The 17,154-nt window shown below is 37.1% G+C and overlaps 1 protein-coding gene across 2 annotated transcripts in view; it reads right to left on the bottom strand.

The window, feature by feature from the left end:
* Positions 1-222: 222 nt before the first annotated feature.
* veph1 (ventricular zone expressed PH domain-containing 1) overlaps positions 223-17,154 on the bottom strand; it is a 135,401-nt gene continuing 118,469 nt past the window's right edge. For both annotated transcript variants that reach the window (XM_079874379.1, XM_079874378.1), the window contains 3 exons: positions 15,082-15,199; positions 3,969-4,105; positions 223-1,141 (listed from right to left, as the gene is read on the bottom strand). In XM_079874379.1, coding sequence (XP_079730505.1) covers positions 905-1,141; positions 3,969-4,105; positions 15,082-15,199 — 492 coding nt within the window. In that variant the 3' untranslated portion in view covers positions 223-904. The remainder of the gene's footprint in view (positions 1,142-3,968; positions 4,106-15,081; positions 15,200-17,154) is intronic.

The raw sequence follows: 17,154 nt of genomic DNA, 5'->3' as shown, positions 1-17,154 counted from the left end.
GAAATGATCTGTCTCTGCCTGCAAAGATCATTTTCAAATGGTCCGTGAGAAATGTGGGGAGTAAAGGTTCAAACTTGAATATACTGTAAAGTAGATCTAAATTTGAGTTAAGTTTGTTTAGAAAGAGTACAAGTGCATTTTGAAAAAGAATAAATTCCATCTTTTGTAATGCATATATACAAGGAATGTGGACAAATAAACATGTTTGATGTATTAAAACTATTTTAAATTAAAATTATTCTTTTATCAATAGAGGACCATTAAAAGAAAACCATTAATTCCATTTTGAATCACTTTGACCCCCTTTATGCATTCGTGTAGATTTGTAGGGTTATGCATTCTAGGGTTTAACAATTAACAGTGTTAAACTTATTTATTGTATGCGTTAACATGTTTACCACAACAGTGTAAGTGATAGCCGACTCTGACTATTCTATACTTTTCTGGAAGACAAAGATTTAATAAATCATCATTTTTGTTTCTCAAAACACACGATATGACCCACACGACTGTCAGTGCGAAGTGTGGAACAGATGTTTCTCAGCTTCATTGGATGTCACTCTTTTCTTTGGTCATGCCCCAAATGACGCACATGTTGTTGACTTCTAGCCTCGTGCCCTTTCCTATCGTTTGTCCGAGAAGTCCCATTGATCATTTCATGATTCAGAAGGCCCTTAACGCCCATTGCCAAGCCCACCCTACGAAGTACTAACCGACGGTCTCTGTGACCTACTATTGCAAGAATTTAGGTGGAGGAAGGCTGCAACAGCTGAAGGTGGCTTTTGAGACAAGGCCTTTGTCGTTCATGTTGTTAAACCATTGTAATGCGATAACGTAGCAATAAGACGTACCCATGTGGCTTGATATGCCAGTTTGTATAACAGCATCCTCGGCAGAACAGGCGTCACAGGTATGTGGTGGCCTCGCGGTTCTCGCGTTCTTTGGCCTGGGCCACAGCCACATTGATGCACTGCAGCCATTCTTCCGCATGCTTCTCATCTTGAGCTTTCAGCACGTAGGTTTTGCTGTCGGTGAAGATCTCGAAGGCTCTGGGCAGCCCGCGGTCGCGCCTCTTCTTAGCAACCACCTTAACGCTTTGCACTTTGCTAAGTTCAATTGTGCTGTCGTCCAGCTCATCCTTCTGTGAGTACAAGAGGGAAAAATTGCCGTCAATCAGAGCTAATGCTTTACACTCTAATGTTCAGATAGGTTTGAATGGAACACAGCCAGTGGTCTCAATGGTTTTCAATCCTGGTCCTGGGGGACCCACCGCTCGAAACATTTTGTATGTCTCTCTTATCTGACACACTCAGCTCGGTTCACGGAGACCGAGATGGTCTTATTATTGAGTGATATGAGGGTCTGTGGCTCTACCATTGGAAAAAGCGTAACGGCTAACCTTGATAACCAATCACATTACAGCCTCGACATCATTAAATTTCATTCAGAGTTTAAAGAATAAAAAAAAAATGTGCTTAAAATGTGTTTTTGAAGTAAAACCTTTAATTTGACATTATTACAAAGTGTTATAAGTGTGTGTGAGTGTGTTACACTCTCTTAAGTGGCCTTTTATTTCATTAATATTATATTATCTGCAAGTTCAGTTTTTTTTTAAATATATTTCAAGTGCACTACAAGTGCACATCCAATACAGTTTAGCACACTTCTTTTTCACAAATTCTGGGTTTAGATAAGACACAATCTTGGTTGGAGGCTCACAGCATGCATGGTCCCAATTCTCCTGCTCTATTTTTCTTTTAAGTTTCTATAAGTTTTTAAGAGTCGCTGCACAAAGTTTGCCAAAAATGAAGCTTATTGTTGTTTGTGTACATGGATTAGAATGAGCACCATTAAAATGAAAGAAAAACTGCAGAATTGCAAGCAAATTTAAGGCATAATAAAAACAAGATACTGTGACAAAAGGCCAAATGTTCCTCAAAATCATATTGAAAGCATTTGTGCAATGCCTGATAAACCAAAGATTAGTCAAGACTTTGCAAAATGAAATGACTGTAGCAATGCATCCCACTTTTCCAGAGTAAAATTTACAATGAATCAAGATTTAATGTGCTTACAGGTCTGACAAATGAATTCATTTTTACTAAAAGGCTTTTTACTGATCTTAGTTTTGTAGTCACTGTTTGTCATGACTTTGGTTATGAATTCTCCTTTGCACAATCTTAAATATGGCTCCAGCCAGGTTATATGGGTGAATAGTAAATTGGGTCTTTCCTTTTTTAAATGTAATAGTGAGATTCTGAAAAGCCATTTTAGTTTTATTTAGTTAATGTAATTCCCTTCAGGAAAAGCTTTGGTGAAGTCATGGGCTTTTAAAAGATAATGATCATCTTCCAGAAAGCAGGGCTCTAGACTAATAAAATACTTGGTAGCCATTGGCTCCAAAAATTAGCCATTTAAAATACTTTTTAGTTGCTAGATTACAGAATCGCTCGATATGGTTGTTCAGGAACATTGTTGATCACGTTCACGTTTAGTAGTCCATGCAACTTATTGCAGATATTCTAAGTCTTTTGAAGCAATACAATGGCTTTGTGTGAGTAACAGACATAAATTTAGGTCACAAGGTACATTTAGGTTTATTTAACTCTTTACCCGCCAGCGTATTTGAAAATTTACCAGCCAGTGACAGCATTTTTTTTTATAATTTTCACAAAAGTTTAATGGCCCCCAGAGCAATTTGTTGTATGAATATCTGAACATGCAATATATCAAAAAAGAAAAAGAGAGCCTCTGATGAAAAATAAAAAATAAATAAAAAACCTTTTTATTCTAGCTTCACTTCACTTGAATGTGGGTAAGTTTCATAAAAAAATATTTGGAGAAAAAAGCTGAGAAAATCGTCTTTTTGGCTAAGACTATGTCCGGATCGTATTTAGAATGATCATCAAAACATAGATGGAGTAGATCGAGTCCATCAACACCCCCAAAGCTTCACAGCCCTATAGCCTACCTCGTCCTGGATTTCATTCAGTAACTTTAGGCAGTTTTGATTTATATGCTGTTTAATGTTGACACATTATTTTACATCTTCTTACATATGCTATCGCTTGTTTCTGCTTCTTCTCAAGAGTTTTGATAAGGAGATTCAGTACTCTTTCAGAAGATGCGTAATAGCGCCTCCTACCGTATAATAGTGAAAACACGGAAAGCCGGAAAATTCCGTCAATGGCAGGGAAGCGTTTTCTCATAAATTATGGAAATTTCCGTCAATGGTGGGGAAAGAGTTAATTGGCATTGCTTTTAGTTGTTGTAACGTTTTTCAAATTTGCTGCTTTGTGATCAGTCACATGACACGAGAAGAAACGGCATTTGGCCAAAGATGAAATGAAAACAGACAGCGCTTACAACTTAAATTTTGCCTTGGTTCTCACACAGGGTTATCCTTTGACTTTTGAAGATCTGGAACATACCGCAAAAAATTGTGTGGAGTATGTTTGTGATCTTTTGTCCTTTAAAGGTGCATTGCGCAAGTCTCTGAGTTTTTGCAGAACTATGCCCCCTCTGGCGACAAGCGAAACTGCAATATAGGCAATTTAATAGGCCCAGTCTCAAATTCCGACCCGAATCCCTCTTATTTATTTTACTGTACAGGATTATAGAGGCAATCGCAGTGATCAGAGAAGGGCTCATTCAGCCCATCAGGCAATTGTTCAAGCATGTATGGGTTAGAAAAACGGGTATTTTTAACATGAAATGTTGCGCAATGCACCTTTAAGCATGACAGTATAAATCATCAGCTTTCCTTTTATGGAAAACAGAAGCTGCCTAACATCTTATTTTGTGTTCCACAGAAGAAACAAAATAATATGAGGTCGGACGATATGAGGCTGAGTAAATGATTATTTAAAAAAATGATAATTTTTGTATGATCAGTTCCTTTTAGAGAGTCTTGATGGTAAGAAATGCATAAATTATACAATCTGATGTCTTGTGAATGGGACACTTACTGATTTTCCTCTTCTGAAAAGAAGCTGGTTGCCGGCAAGCGTGAAATAACGTGTTTTCCACCTTTTGATGAACTTCCAGCGTACCTGTTTCTCCTTCAGCTTCCCTTCAATGAGTGGCTGGCCATCCTGGTTAACGACTGAGCAGAAAGAGTCAAAATGAAAAAGAGAATGTATCATGAGAAAGATTTCACGAGATGGTTGTATGGACTCTACTATAATGGTGCTTTTATGATTCTTTTTGTCAGCCCTTATACAGCCTGCTTTCATTGTATATGGAAAAGAGCACCATATACACTCTTCAAAATATCTTCTTTTGTGCTCTACGGAAAAAAGTCAGTCAAAATAGATTTAAAAAGACATGAGGGTGAGTAAAAAATGAATGAATTATTTTGGTGAACTAGCGCCATGTCAGCCCATAGTCACTTTGAATGCAACACCAAACAATACTCTTCACTCACAGAGCCATCCTCTTCTGGACATACGCCATGCTAAACTATTTATAATGGGAACATTTTTCTCATTAGACGAACAAAGGAGCACTGCTCAGTGTTTATCACCACATTGCAATATCTGGTGTGGTTTCAGACGTGGTGAATATTGAGTCCCCTGCCTGTGTTTGCTAGGTCTGTCTGAACTACACAAAGCGTTTCACAGATCTCTCTCATGGGTCTATTTGAGTTAAACAGGAAGCTGTGTTATAGCCCTTCCAGGATGGTACAAAGCAGCCCATTGTCTGAGTTTTCCTTTTTTCAGCAAGGAAAACAGATGAGAATCTGCAGCGCTTTGATAGCCCGCTTCAGATTAAGCAAGACTGATATCTGATAATCACCAAACTATAATCCCAAATGGCAGAAGTTACGCTCATGGTGTATTAGAGAACACTGAAGTAATGATTTACATTGAGGTAAAAAACACAGCCCTTGAACTACCGCAATTTCCTAGAAAACAAAAAATGGCGCGACCAACGTCATTTGTTTATTTGGTTAGTATAATAATTTCATTCTGGGATATAAAATGCACTTTCCATGAATAAGGCACAAAATAAGGCCTGAAACTCATTTTGTTTTTGTTTTTTCAACAAATGGTTAGTGAAAGGAGGTGTTTAACTCTCAGGAAATGTCGATTGTTTACCTCAAGGAAGTTAAGCTACATTTTATATGAGCTGCTATAAAACATACTGTGACTGTGCTGCATAAATATATCAGTTAAATCAGTAAAAAAACAACAAAAAAACACGTTCAACAGATTATGTCAAAACGACGATGCATTGTGTTGAATGCATTTGAGAAGGTCAAGATCTCTAAGGTGGGACAGCCCGAAATCATAATTTCAAAAAGGTTAAACAGGAATTTGATACTAAAATTAGCTACTTTTATTGACAAGTTATTTTTTGTTTGTTTTTTCATTAATACAAATAGTAGTTTTGATGGAATGGGATGGAATTATACCTTCAATGCAGTAGAACAATAAATCATGTTGACACCGATGTGCTTTATTTTAGGAAAGTGCTAAAACATTTCAAATGTTTTCACGTTGGTATTTCTGGTCAACCAAATAAAAAAATGTAAAAGAACAAAAAACTGGCAGAACAATTGAAAAGCTTTGGAAGAGATAGTGCTTGTTCTGGTTGTTTCAACCCAAAACCTTTTGCAGATGTCTGTATTACAATGCTGGTAAATGTTGATAATTGAATTTGTGTGTGTTTATCCCATGAGCAACATAATAATTCTCTATTATGAATTATTTGTAATTTTATTTGCTTTCATACTCTCTCTACTTTTCTCAAATGCATGAAACAAAGCACTAGAATGTGTGTGTGAGTACATGAGCAAAACAAATATAAAATGTATGTTTTGTAAATCCCAGAACATTAAAAGCATCTGTGCTCCATTCTGCATGACATTTGTTTGCCTAAATTGATTTCTGTTCTGTTGATTTTATTGTGTATTTGATACTGTTTTTGAAAATGAGTTTGTGGTCATAAAAGTGAAACACACTAATGATAAGAGCAGAGGCCAAAACCGATGCTCAGCAAGCCCACAGTCAGACAGACTATAATTGTTTAAACAGATTTTGATCTTTCTGAAGTTACACAATATCCTAAATCATAGTAGCCTTTTGAGACACACATCAAATGCGCTCTCCCGTCATAAGCGAAGTACAAACCTGTAGTAAATAGTCTATTATACTAATCTTGATGCAGCCCATCTTTGAAAACCTGGATTATGGCAGTCCCAATGAACAGGTTGGTAGTACAGAAAGCAACAAAAGCCAATGGGAGAAGACATTTTGAGTGCTATGTTCCCAATACATCAATAAAATATGTTGAGGTAAGAATTGTTTATTCCAATTCAGCTACAACTGTAAATTCATGCAATGAGGATATTGCTAGTCTCCGTGGGGAAAGAAAGGTCAGTGTTTATTTTTCTCCTGGTTGGTGTATGTTATAGATTTTTGTTGCTGGGCTTTGGCCAACGCTGTGCTCTTATATTGATTTAGAGTCTCTCTGATAGTCAGAAAAGATTCCAGCAACCCCTGCTGAGAGTGTGGATTCACTTCTATAGAATTTACAGGACAGTTTTCACATATTTAGCAAAGTTGGAGTGTGTTCAACACCACGTCGAAAATAAAACATAGAATAAAGGTTTAGGAGTTTATTTGGGTTTTTAAAAGGTGAATGTCACTATATGTTCATGTTCATTTAAAAAAAAAAAAAATGGTTTCTATCATTAGAAATGTAGTTTTTTCCATTATCCTTTATTTAACCAGGAGAGAACCTCACTGAGATTAAAACTCTCTTTTACAGGAGTGTCCTGGCCAAGATAGACGGCCCAAATATACAAATACACATAAAACAAACAACAACACATAATAAAATATCATTAAAAAGCACAGCCTTAGAAGCATTAGCAAATCACTAAATCTTTCTCTAGTGCATGCATACGTGTTTTAAAATTACTAAAAGACACCAAACGATTTAGCCTCAATTTCATTTGAAGAGGGTTCCAGTCTGAGGGGGCAGCATATTTAAAGTCAGTTTTACCTGGATTAGTTTTATGGAAGCTTGTTTCCGCCACTGAATAATAAATAAATAATAATAATTGCGACTTTTTATCTCACAATTTTGACTTTTTTTCTCACAATTGCGATATATCAAGTCAGAATTGTGACTTTTTTTCTCAGAATTGCGAGATATGAAGTCAGAATTGTGAGAAATAAAGTCGCAATTCTGAGAAATAAAGTCGCAATTGCGAGATATAAAGTCGCAATTCTGACAAAGTCGCAATTGCGAGATATAAAGTCAGAATTGCATGATATAAAGTCGCAATTGCGTGTTATAAAGTCAGAATTGTGAGATACAAACTATTCTGAGGTAAAAAAAAAAAAAAAAAATCCGTCTTTTTTTTCCTTAGAATTGGACTTTATATCTCACAATTGTGAGTTTATATCTCACAATTCTGAGAAAAGATGTCAGAATTGCGAGATATAAACTCGCAATTATGTGTTATAAAGTCAGAATTGCGTGATATAAAGTCACAATTGCGAGAAAAAAAGTCAGAATTCTGACTTTATATCTCGCAATTCTGACTTTATAACACGCAATTGCGACTTTATTTCACGCAATTCTGACTTTATATCTCGCAATTCTGAGAAATAAAGTCAGAATTACGAGATGTAAACTCGCAATTGTGAGATAAAAAGTCGCAATTATCTTTTAAAATGTTTTATTTTGTGGCGGAAACAAGCTTCCATAAGTTCTAGCAGGAGGTACATAGAGATTATAACAAGATTGTGAACACAATAAATAGTTACCAACTGCTTTTTGTTGGAACAAACAACAGAGATAAGGAGGTAAAAACTTATATTGCTTTGTATATCATTAAGTACCAATGCATTTTCCTAAGTTCCAAAGTTAATAATAGTTATATAAAAAAAATAAAATAAATATTTTGGTCACACTTTAGATTAAGGTTCAATTCTCACTATTAATATTTATTAACTATGACTTTGCCTTAATAAATTCCTAATTACTGCTTATTAATAGTTATTAAGGTAGTTGTTATGTTTAGGTATTGGGTAGGATTAAGGGAAGTAGATTATGGTCATGCAGAATAAGGCATTAATATGTGCTTTATAAGTACTAATAAACAGTCAATAGCCTAGTAATATGCATGCTAATAAGGAACTAGTAAATAGTAAGAATTGAACCATAAACTAAAGTGTTACCCATATTTTTAAACAAAATATTCCATAGGCTAATAAAATATTTAAGCATAACACACACACACACAAACACATTTTTAAGTGTGGACACACTTGCTTGAATATTTTTTAAAAATCATTCATTCTTTTTATGCTTAAATGCTTAAAAAGTGAGAAAAGCAGCCAACAGCTGGGATGCACCACATGAAATCTCAGCAGTGAGAAAAGCAACATGGTAGTTTTAAAACTGCAGCACTGCGTCTCTGTCTCCTTGCTAAAATTCCCTCATTAATGTCTGAACCAAACTCCAAGCGATGGAATGCTTTCAAACACTACCGTGCTTCATGAGCTGACGACACACAAGACTTCTGTCAGACCATAACATTGCCAAGGTAGGTGCTGCCTGTCCAAGCTTTGCTTCCCCAAGTCCTTATTTCTGCAAACATTCACTCGCTCTATTAAAAATCATTACAGCTCTCTGCTAATGGAAACTGTCCCACACTCCAAACAAGGAGAAAGGAGATAGAATGTGTGCTACAAACCCTCGTTTAATGAGCGGCACTTGCTATTGAGGTTTCAAAGAGTCTTTATTCCCACCTTGGCTGCTGGATGGTGGTATGTAAAAACATTTCCTGTCTCATTAAACTGTCTCTTCATGGGAAAAAAAAAAAGATTTCTGAGGTAAAGTGACGCCATTAATATTTCATGTACCGTTGCAATCCAATACTCCACCAAAAGCAGCAGTGAACAATTTTAATATCAATCTCTGAGGGTGTCAAATATTCAAAGTAGAAAAACATGAAGATTAACAACCACATTTTTTCAGAATTTAGATTTTTTGTTGTTGTACTAAACAAAGAAAGACTAAAAGCCTAGAAATACTGTCTATTGAGCATCTGAGAAAATACTGGTGAATCAGTTCTGTCAATTTTCTGGGATGAGAAGTTGTAACATTACCAGTAAATTACAGTTTGATGCTATTGTAAACATGATGCTATTGTATGATGTTACTGTAAACAGCACAGTGTTATTGTGCGTTATTGCCATCAGAACTTCATAATTGCCGCAAAGCTTGGCATCACAGTTTACCAATATTTTGGGGCTAATATGTGAATGGTAATGGGAAAAAAAAACATTGCTTGTGTGAACAGCATATATGATGTATTTACCCGAAAAGTCGATATGGCAACTTTACAGTAATTTAGCGAGTTTAATGTGCAAAAGCTGCTTTTGTTTGATAAAGCTATAAGCCATTCATTTTACCACAGGTATAGGGTCATCTTAGGCACACAATCAAAAAATGTAAATTTATAAAAATGTATGATCTTAATTAAACTGATGTAAACTTTTCAGCCAAAGCAAAGGAATAGTTCACAGATAAATGAAAATGTTTCCATAATTTACTCTAATTTGCCCTCAAGCCATTCTAGATCTATTATCACCTTAGGTTACACTATGCCTACGTCATACGACTCTCGACTCTCTTGTGAACGTGTGTACGGCCGTTGCCAGAAGCCAGTGATTATAGTTTATAAAGTTTTAAATATGGATATTTTTCTTCCAAAAACCCATCGCTTTGCTTCAGAAGGCATTTATTAACCCACTGGTGTCATATGGATTACTTTTATGATGGATGGATGCGCTTTTTGGAGCTTCAAAAACGGATATTAAAGGATATTTATATATTGTCATATACACCTAGGATGGCTTGAGGGTTAGTAAATTATAGGACAATTTTCTTTTTTGGGTGAACTATTCCTTTAATGAAGCCTTTTAAACTAAACATAAGATTTACTCTATTTTTTTGAGTACATTTCCATTGATGCATTTGGCAGACGCTTTTATCCAAAGTGACTTACATTGCATTTCAAAATACACATTTTACATTCTTAGCAGTACTTGCTTTCCCTGTGAATTGAACTCATGACTTTGGCGTTACAAGCGCCAATTCTCTACTGTTTGAGCTACAGGAAGGCTACAGGAAGGAATAAACTACTAACTACTAAAATAATGCTTGCAACAATTCCCAACCTGAGGTGTATTTCTCAAAAGCATCGTTAGCTAACTATGGTCACTTCTGGGTTGCTCACTTGTGTGGCAGCTCTAGACCTTTGGCTAAAAGCAATTCTTGTTACCATGACGTGGAATTCAATATATCAAATGCAATAAGCAAGCTAACATTACATGGAGTACATTTTAAATCAATTTCTTTCTATATATTTTAGTGTGTCAATAATCAACGCTGTTATTGAAGAGTGCACATTACTACAGTATAAATGCGTAATGACGTAAGTAGGAACCTGAGATGAATCGAGCAACTGTGAACAAAAATAAGTAGTAATCGGATGCCATGTTTGTTACAGCAGCATCTCAGAGAAATGTTGTAGAGAACACTGTTGACTGATTGAACCATATATACAGGAGTAAAGTTGAATATGTAGTACATTATTAAAAAAAGGCTTTCTATAGTTAATTGTGATCTTGAATTGAGTAATTAGCAAAATGAATCCAATTTTCAAATGATATTACTCCACCACCTGTGCGTGACATCAATAATGACAGTCATATATTTTTGAACCAATGTGGTTTAAATGATGGTGCGACCATGTTACTCCGATTTCAGGAAACATTTCTGACTAGCTCGTTAATTTTTCCAACAATGCTACAATGGTTAAGCAGTGAGTTAAGTAATTACAGGAAATACACCGTGTTGGTCTCGATCTGGATACAGGTTATGACCGATCCAAATGGATTAAGTAAACTTCCATTTTATAATCTTGAATTGATTGCATGCAATAAAATTACAGTGTGAAACAATGTTAAAGGGGTCATATAATGGTACATGCACTTTTACAAGTTGATTGTACTGAAATGTGTGTTGGCAGTGCCTGTACACAACCATCATAAAATGATAACAATCCATCCAGTGTTTTTTTTTTAATCTTCTTATGTTTTCCCCTGTCTCAAATCAAGCCGTTCGATTTTGTGACGTCACAAAATCGACGCCCCTCCCACGATTGTTGATTGACAGCAGCGTTTCAACACAGACCCGCCCTCGCTTGTGAGCGAGCTATCAATCATAGTCCGCGCGGTCCGGCGCGATCATTGTTGATACGCTAGAGCACTGTCTATGAGCAGAATGGCGTGTAAGCGATTGTGGTGTTCTGTTCTTGGGTGCAATAAGGAACACAGCTGTCATTTTGATGTTCCTAAATCCGAACCGCTGAAGACGCAGTGGCTGAGTTTTGTTTTCGAAGGGAATATTCCCTACGATCAACGTCAATGCTTTCATGTTTGCGCGAATCATTTCACACACCAGACTGCTTTACAAACAAGGGTCAGTAAAGCTGGTTTTGCTAAGAAGCTGCTCCTGAAAAAAGGATCGGTACCAACTATTCGTGTTCCTGCTGCACCTCCAGAATAACTGAAGTGAGTGTAACGTTTTATTAACCTTTATATTCATATTTATATTAATCTTTGCAAATTGCTAGCACGCTTCAGGATGAATGCGGCTAAGGTTTACACTCAGGGTACATTACGGCATGTTTTCTATGTACGACATTCTCAATATAATTCATAATCCCACGTTTATAATGAACAACGCGTTATGGTTATTGTGTTATTGTGTTACAAACGGTGTATGCACAGAACAGAGGGGCGGGGTGAGCAAAGCTCATTATCATTTAAAGACACATGCACTTAAACGGCGTGCTAAAACAGAGCTGTTTTTGACCAGGTAAAATGAGTGTTTTCTTACAATACTAATGACAATCATATTAGCTTGAACAAAAATGGCATTATATGACCCCTTTAAAGAATTGTGTTGCATTAGCTAATTTTAATTAAATAATTTGCATTTACTTTAAATGATTTGCATTTACTTTCTTTTTTAATGTTTCAAATGCCTATAAATGATCTCAGATGAAATAGACATGTTCCATGTGCAGCGATTTACAATATGTTTCATTGTTTTTGGTAAAATGTTCAGGCCAGAGGCAAAAACCTTCTCTGTTGTATCTAATTGGTTCTTGTGGAAAAATCCTACCAAAAAAGCACATCTGCACATCTGGAGAAGATTTAAAACAAAGCAACAACAATTCTGGATGCACTTGAATGGGATCAGAAGCCTCTTTGTCTGAACATCCTAATGCTGGACTGATGTAAATGTATCTCAGCTACAGAAATGAGAGGAACCACCTTTTCCTCTAGTTTTTGTTTCTTTCTTCTCTTCATGGAAAGCAGATTTTAGCAATCATCACAGAAGACTGAAGCTTTATACGACATCTGGAGTCCTGACGTGCTTTTGCAAAATTATGTAGTCGCTAATCATTAACTTCAGAGAAGGATTAACAGAAACTCTCTTAAAATGATGGTTGTTATTCACTGATAATCTTGCCCTCAAGTGAGCTGTTAACAGCTGCGACCGGATCATTGAGTCAGCTAGCTGAACTCGAAAACCAGATCAGCCCAATTTGTGAATGAATCATTCAGACCAGTTTTGTGAACCACATCGACTGATTCATTAAAAAGACTCAAAATAATTATCTTAAGAGTTTGGTTATTTACAACCGAATTCCACCAAATTCACTTAAAAAAAATAATGTAATATATGCTATCTTTGTAATAATTCCCTTTCGAGGGAACTCGCGCTGCGTCGTATGACGACACTTTGGGGAACGCCTTCAGCGTGACAGCGCCAGAAAATGACTATTTATCGGAGACATATTTCTGGACATGGACAGTATACCGTACATACATTTTCAATGGAGGGACAGAAAGCTCTCGGAGATCGGACTAAATCTAAAATATCTTAAACTGTGTTCCGAAGATGAACGGAGGTCTTACGGGCTTGGAACGACATGAGGGTGAGTCATTAATGACATAATTTTCATTTTTGGGTGAACTAACCCTTTAAAGCCCCGACATTGCCCACCAAGCCATGCCATACAACATCTTCGCTGGTGGGCAACACGTATATGGTGAGGCAAGCGCTTGCTTACACACAATGGCCATCTTGCAAGCGTGCCAGGCCGACCTGCTTAGAGATCTGGACGAGGGCGAAGATGTGGGGTCCGACGCCATTAAAAAAACTGCGTCAGGCCACTGATTTACCTCTCCGTGCCACCAAGGAGACGGCCCGCGCCATCAGCCGCTCTATGGCAGCTATTGCACCTTTTGCTGAATCTCTCGGGCATCAAGGAGAAGGACAAAACATTCCTTCTTGATGCCTTGCTGTCACCTCCTGGTCTCTTTGGTGATACTGTAAGCTTGGTCATTGAGAGATTCCAGGAGGCAAAGAAACAATATTCGTGCGTTTCAGAGGTTCATCCCTCGTCGCCACAGGTCCCAAGGGGCTGCTGCCAGGGGGCAGCCCCAGCCCTCTACGTCAGGCTGTTAAATAAGCTGGTATGTTCCAAAACTATGACAAAATCCACATTTAGGAGATCAGTCTCTCACTTCTGCTAAAATGGATCATGGATTTTTATGACGTCACCACGGACTTCACCTTCTCATCACATCTTCTGTCCAATCAAATGCTCTCTAGAACTTGAAGCGTCCCGCCCCTTAGCAACCATGGCTGTACCTGACTGTACGTTCGGTAGTAAACACATGCTCAGTGTCAACTGCTCGTTCTCATCATTTCCATCAGTTAACTGTCGGAGTTACTGGAGTAACATATACTCTGGGATATTGTTTATTTCGAGTCGGAGTGACTGTCAGGCACGTCCGAAAGTGAATAACTTTAGAAAACTGGATCAGCACTGACTCTGTTTTGAACAATTCAGTTCGATTTGGTGAACTGGTTCGACCGGTTCACAAAAAAAGAACCGGTTCAAAAGTATCCGTTATTTGTTCATGAACCGGACATCACTACAGTTGTCACGTCACGGAGCAATATTGGTTGGAGATGTGTGTGCGGTCGCTCAAATGCTCGAGTTTTATTCCGTTTTCAGAATGAAATGGCTAGAATTTATTCACACCTCTAACGTTATTTTTGAATCCAACGTATTAGCGCTCGGATTCGTTTCCATGGTGCTGTCAAGTACGACTCCCAGTCTGTGAGGTAAACTAAACGCTATTGGCTATTTGAAAAGGCGGAGGAGCCATTCAATATGTTCCGCATTAGCTTCCTGTTTCAGTGGAAATTACGTCAACGCATCATACAAAGCTGCACGTTTCAAGGCACTTCAGTGGGCCTTTAAATGTGATTTTTAATGTGGTTTTCTTTATAAAAATTTGTTTTCTATGTTACTGTTGTTAATAAAAGTTAATTTTATCTGCATCTCAACTCAAGCTCAGTGTTTTACTGTCAAATATGCATTTCCAAGAAATAAAAGTAATATTGTTAGTTTCTGCACTTACTAATGTAAAACAATAGTCATTTTCGTTTTCGTCTTTCAACAATGGGTGGTAGATCATTCAGTGCTGTGGCTCCGAAACTCTGGAATTCTCTTCCTCTAACTCTTCGTTACACTTCTAGTATATCCTCATTCAAATCTCAACTAAAAATCTTTTCTTATTTCCAACCCTCCTCTGTTTAGTGTTCTGCTGTTTTGTTACTGTATATTTGTATATGTATATATTCTATTTGATGCATACTAATGCTTGATGCTGTGTTTTTGTTATCTTCTTGTACAGCGACCTTGAGCTTGGGAAAGTCGTTTTATAAATAAAACTTTTTATTATTATTCATTTTATGACTAAATTACCTTTATGATTAAAAATCTCCCCACCCCCCAGCACAACCAAATTAGGTGCTTGTGCCACCATCTGTAGAATTTAGTGGCACCGGTGCTACTGCTCTCAAATGTTAGTCTGGAGCCCTGTATATTGCCAGAGGTTTGAGTGACTCATTTATTGTGTGCATATATGTTTGTACATTAGCCAAAAAGAAGCAAATCTTATTTACCTGTGGCTTTTTCTGGGTTACTGCACATGAAACAGAGCCAGCCACCCTCCTCTTCACTGTAGCTGAACAGGTCAAAGAAACGAACCTCCTCCAGATACATCTGCAAACTGTCCACATCCTGAGAGTGAATACAGAGAGAGGGAGAGATGAACTTTAGCAGATGAAGCTATTCAAAAGACGACACAGGGAAAGAGTTCTAAATGTAATGCTAGAAAGCATTGCAACAAGGTTGGTGGAATAAATGATCCAAGATGGCAAAATGTTGAGTCTATTATAATATTCTCGTTTACCATTTCACCCAATAGTTGTATGTCCTATCCGCACGTTAAAACTGACGTCACTGTTTCCGGGTCAAAACGACAGCAATTCATCTTTTTTAATCGTTAAAGTACTGGTTTTGTATTGGACGCAGTGAGTCCAGAGACTGTATACACCATGAGTTTATAAAAGCTTGCCATAAATGTGTAATATGAATTAATAGTGCTCATAAATGGCTGTTGAGATAGTATTCTTAATTGAAAATAGTGGAGGCCTGGACACGGATATGGCATTAACAAACGGATATATGACTTATATTGTTAGCTTAACAACATGCTACTGCCAAACTATAGGAATGAACTACAAGCAAGTCACATTTCTTGAGCATATTTTCTATGGAATAGCACTGATATTGTTGAAATGTGTCTTGAGACATCAAAGCTCTCTCTGTTATAACTTCAGATTCTATAAATGCCAATGATGAAAAAAAGAAAGAAAGACAGCTGGACACTACTGCTTTTCTAATTAATGTACCATTTTGCTGAGATAGCTTTAGAGGGCAAAACTTTGCTGAAAAGCAAAGTCTAGCTGAAGCTAGCAAAACGGCTAACACTGTTGACAGAAGAGCTTTCTTGTGAATGTGTACAGTGGACAGCGAGGCAGCTTGCTAGGTTTAACAGGTTTGAGATGTACACTACATTTATTTTAATGTGAAGATTTACATTGTGCAGTATTTCTTGACTTCAGGGAAGCAGTAAACTACAAGCTAGCTTTCTTAGTCGTGAGAAGTTGTGGTTAGCCGCTCCTGGCTACCAGTTCTCAAGATTAATAGAGTGTGTATAAGAGTCTCAATAATCTTAAAGCAGGACAGCCTTTTGAAGAATCTTCACATTGATCCAGTTATCCTAGAATTTGTCTCTAAAGTCTTTATGAAAAGCCGTCAATGGACTGAAACAGTTGCGTAATGACAATATGGGATTTACTTTACGTATTAGAGAGTCAACAGCACAGCTAGACACCAATGAACAATGAGAGCTGGCATCTACACGTGCTTATTGGCTAGAAATTCCAATGGATGTGAGGGTGTGTGGCCTTTAGAAAGAGGAATCTGCCAAAATGAAGACAACCAATGATATTAGAAAATTATTTGTTTTTACAGATATCAAAGCCAGTGAAGTGACTATTATACTGAGCTGAGGTATTCTGGAAAAAGGACGATTGCAAACATCACACAGAAGAGTTGGGAGAAAAACAAGGATTTTTTCGGAAGTCCTTTCCAAGAAATTACAATCACTGGTTTGTGCATTGGCTCCACCTTTAAAGGGTTAGTTCACCCATAAATGAAAATTCTGTCATCAATTACTCACCCTTATGTCGTTCCAAACCCTTAAGACTTTCGATCATATTCAAAACACAAATAAGATATTTTTAATGAAACCTGAGAGATTTCTGTCCCTCCAATGAAAGTCCATTCCACCACAACTTGCATCATTTTTTTTTATAAAGACGTAATAAATATGAGTCAAGTAGTTTAATCCAGTTTGTTCTGGTGCATCAAGCAAGAACAGTTGAACTGCCACTTGAACATATTTGATGAGTTTCATGTATGTGTGCTGATCAATGTTCATATAGCCGCTTTTTCATTGTCAGGCCAAACCGTTCTTATTGCTAAACCTTTCCATTCCATGCTGATCTGGCCCAGCCAGTATGGATATGGTTTCATTTTCCACTGTGGGGCTGATAACAGAGCTTTTTGGAATGCAATAAAAAATGCGGCAGTATTGCCTTGGTAATCCAGAGTTTACAGTTTATGAG

This window comes from Squalius cephalus (genome assembly GCF_949319135.1).
Source record: "Squalius cephalus genome assembly, chromosome: 6".
NCBI classification, from domain to species: Eukaryota; Metazoa; Chordata; class Actinopteri; order Cypriniformes; family Leuciscidae; genus Squalius; species Squalius cephalus.
The sequence above is the reverse complement of the archived record's forward strand: the minus strand, read 5'-3'. Positions and strand labels throughout refer to the sequence as shown.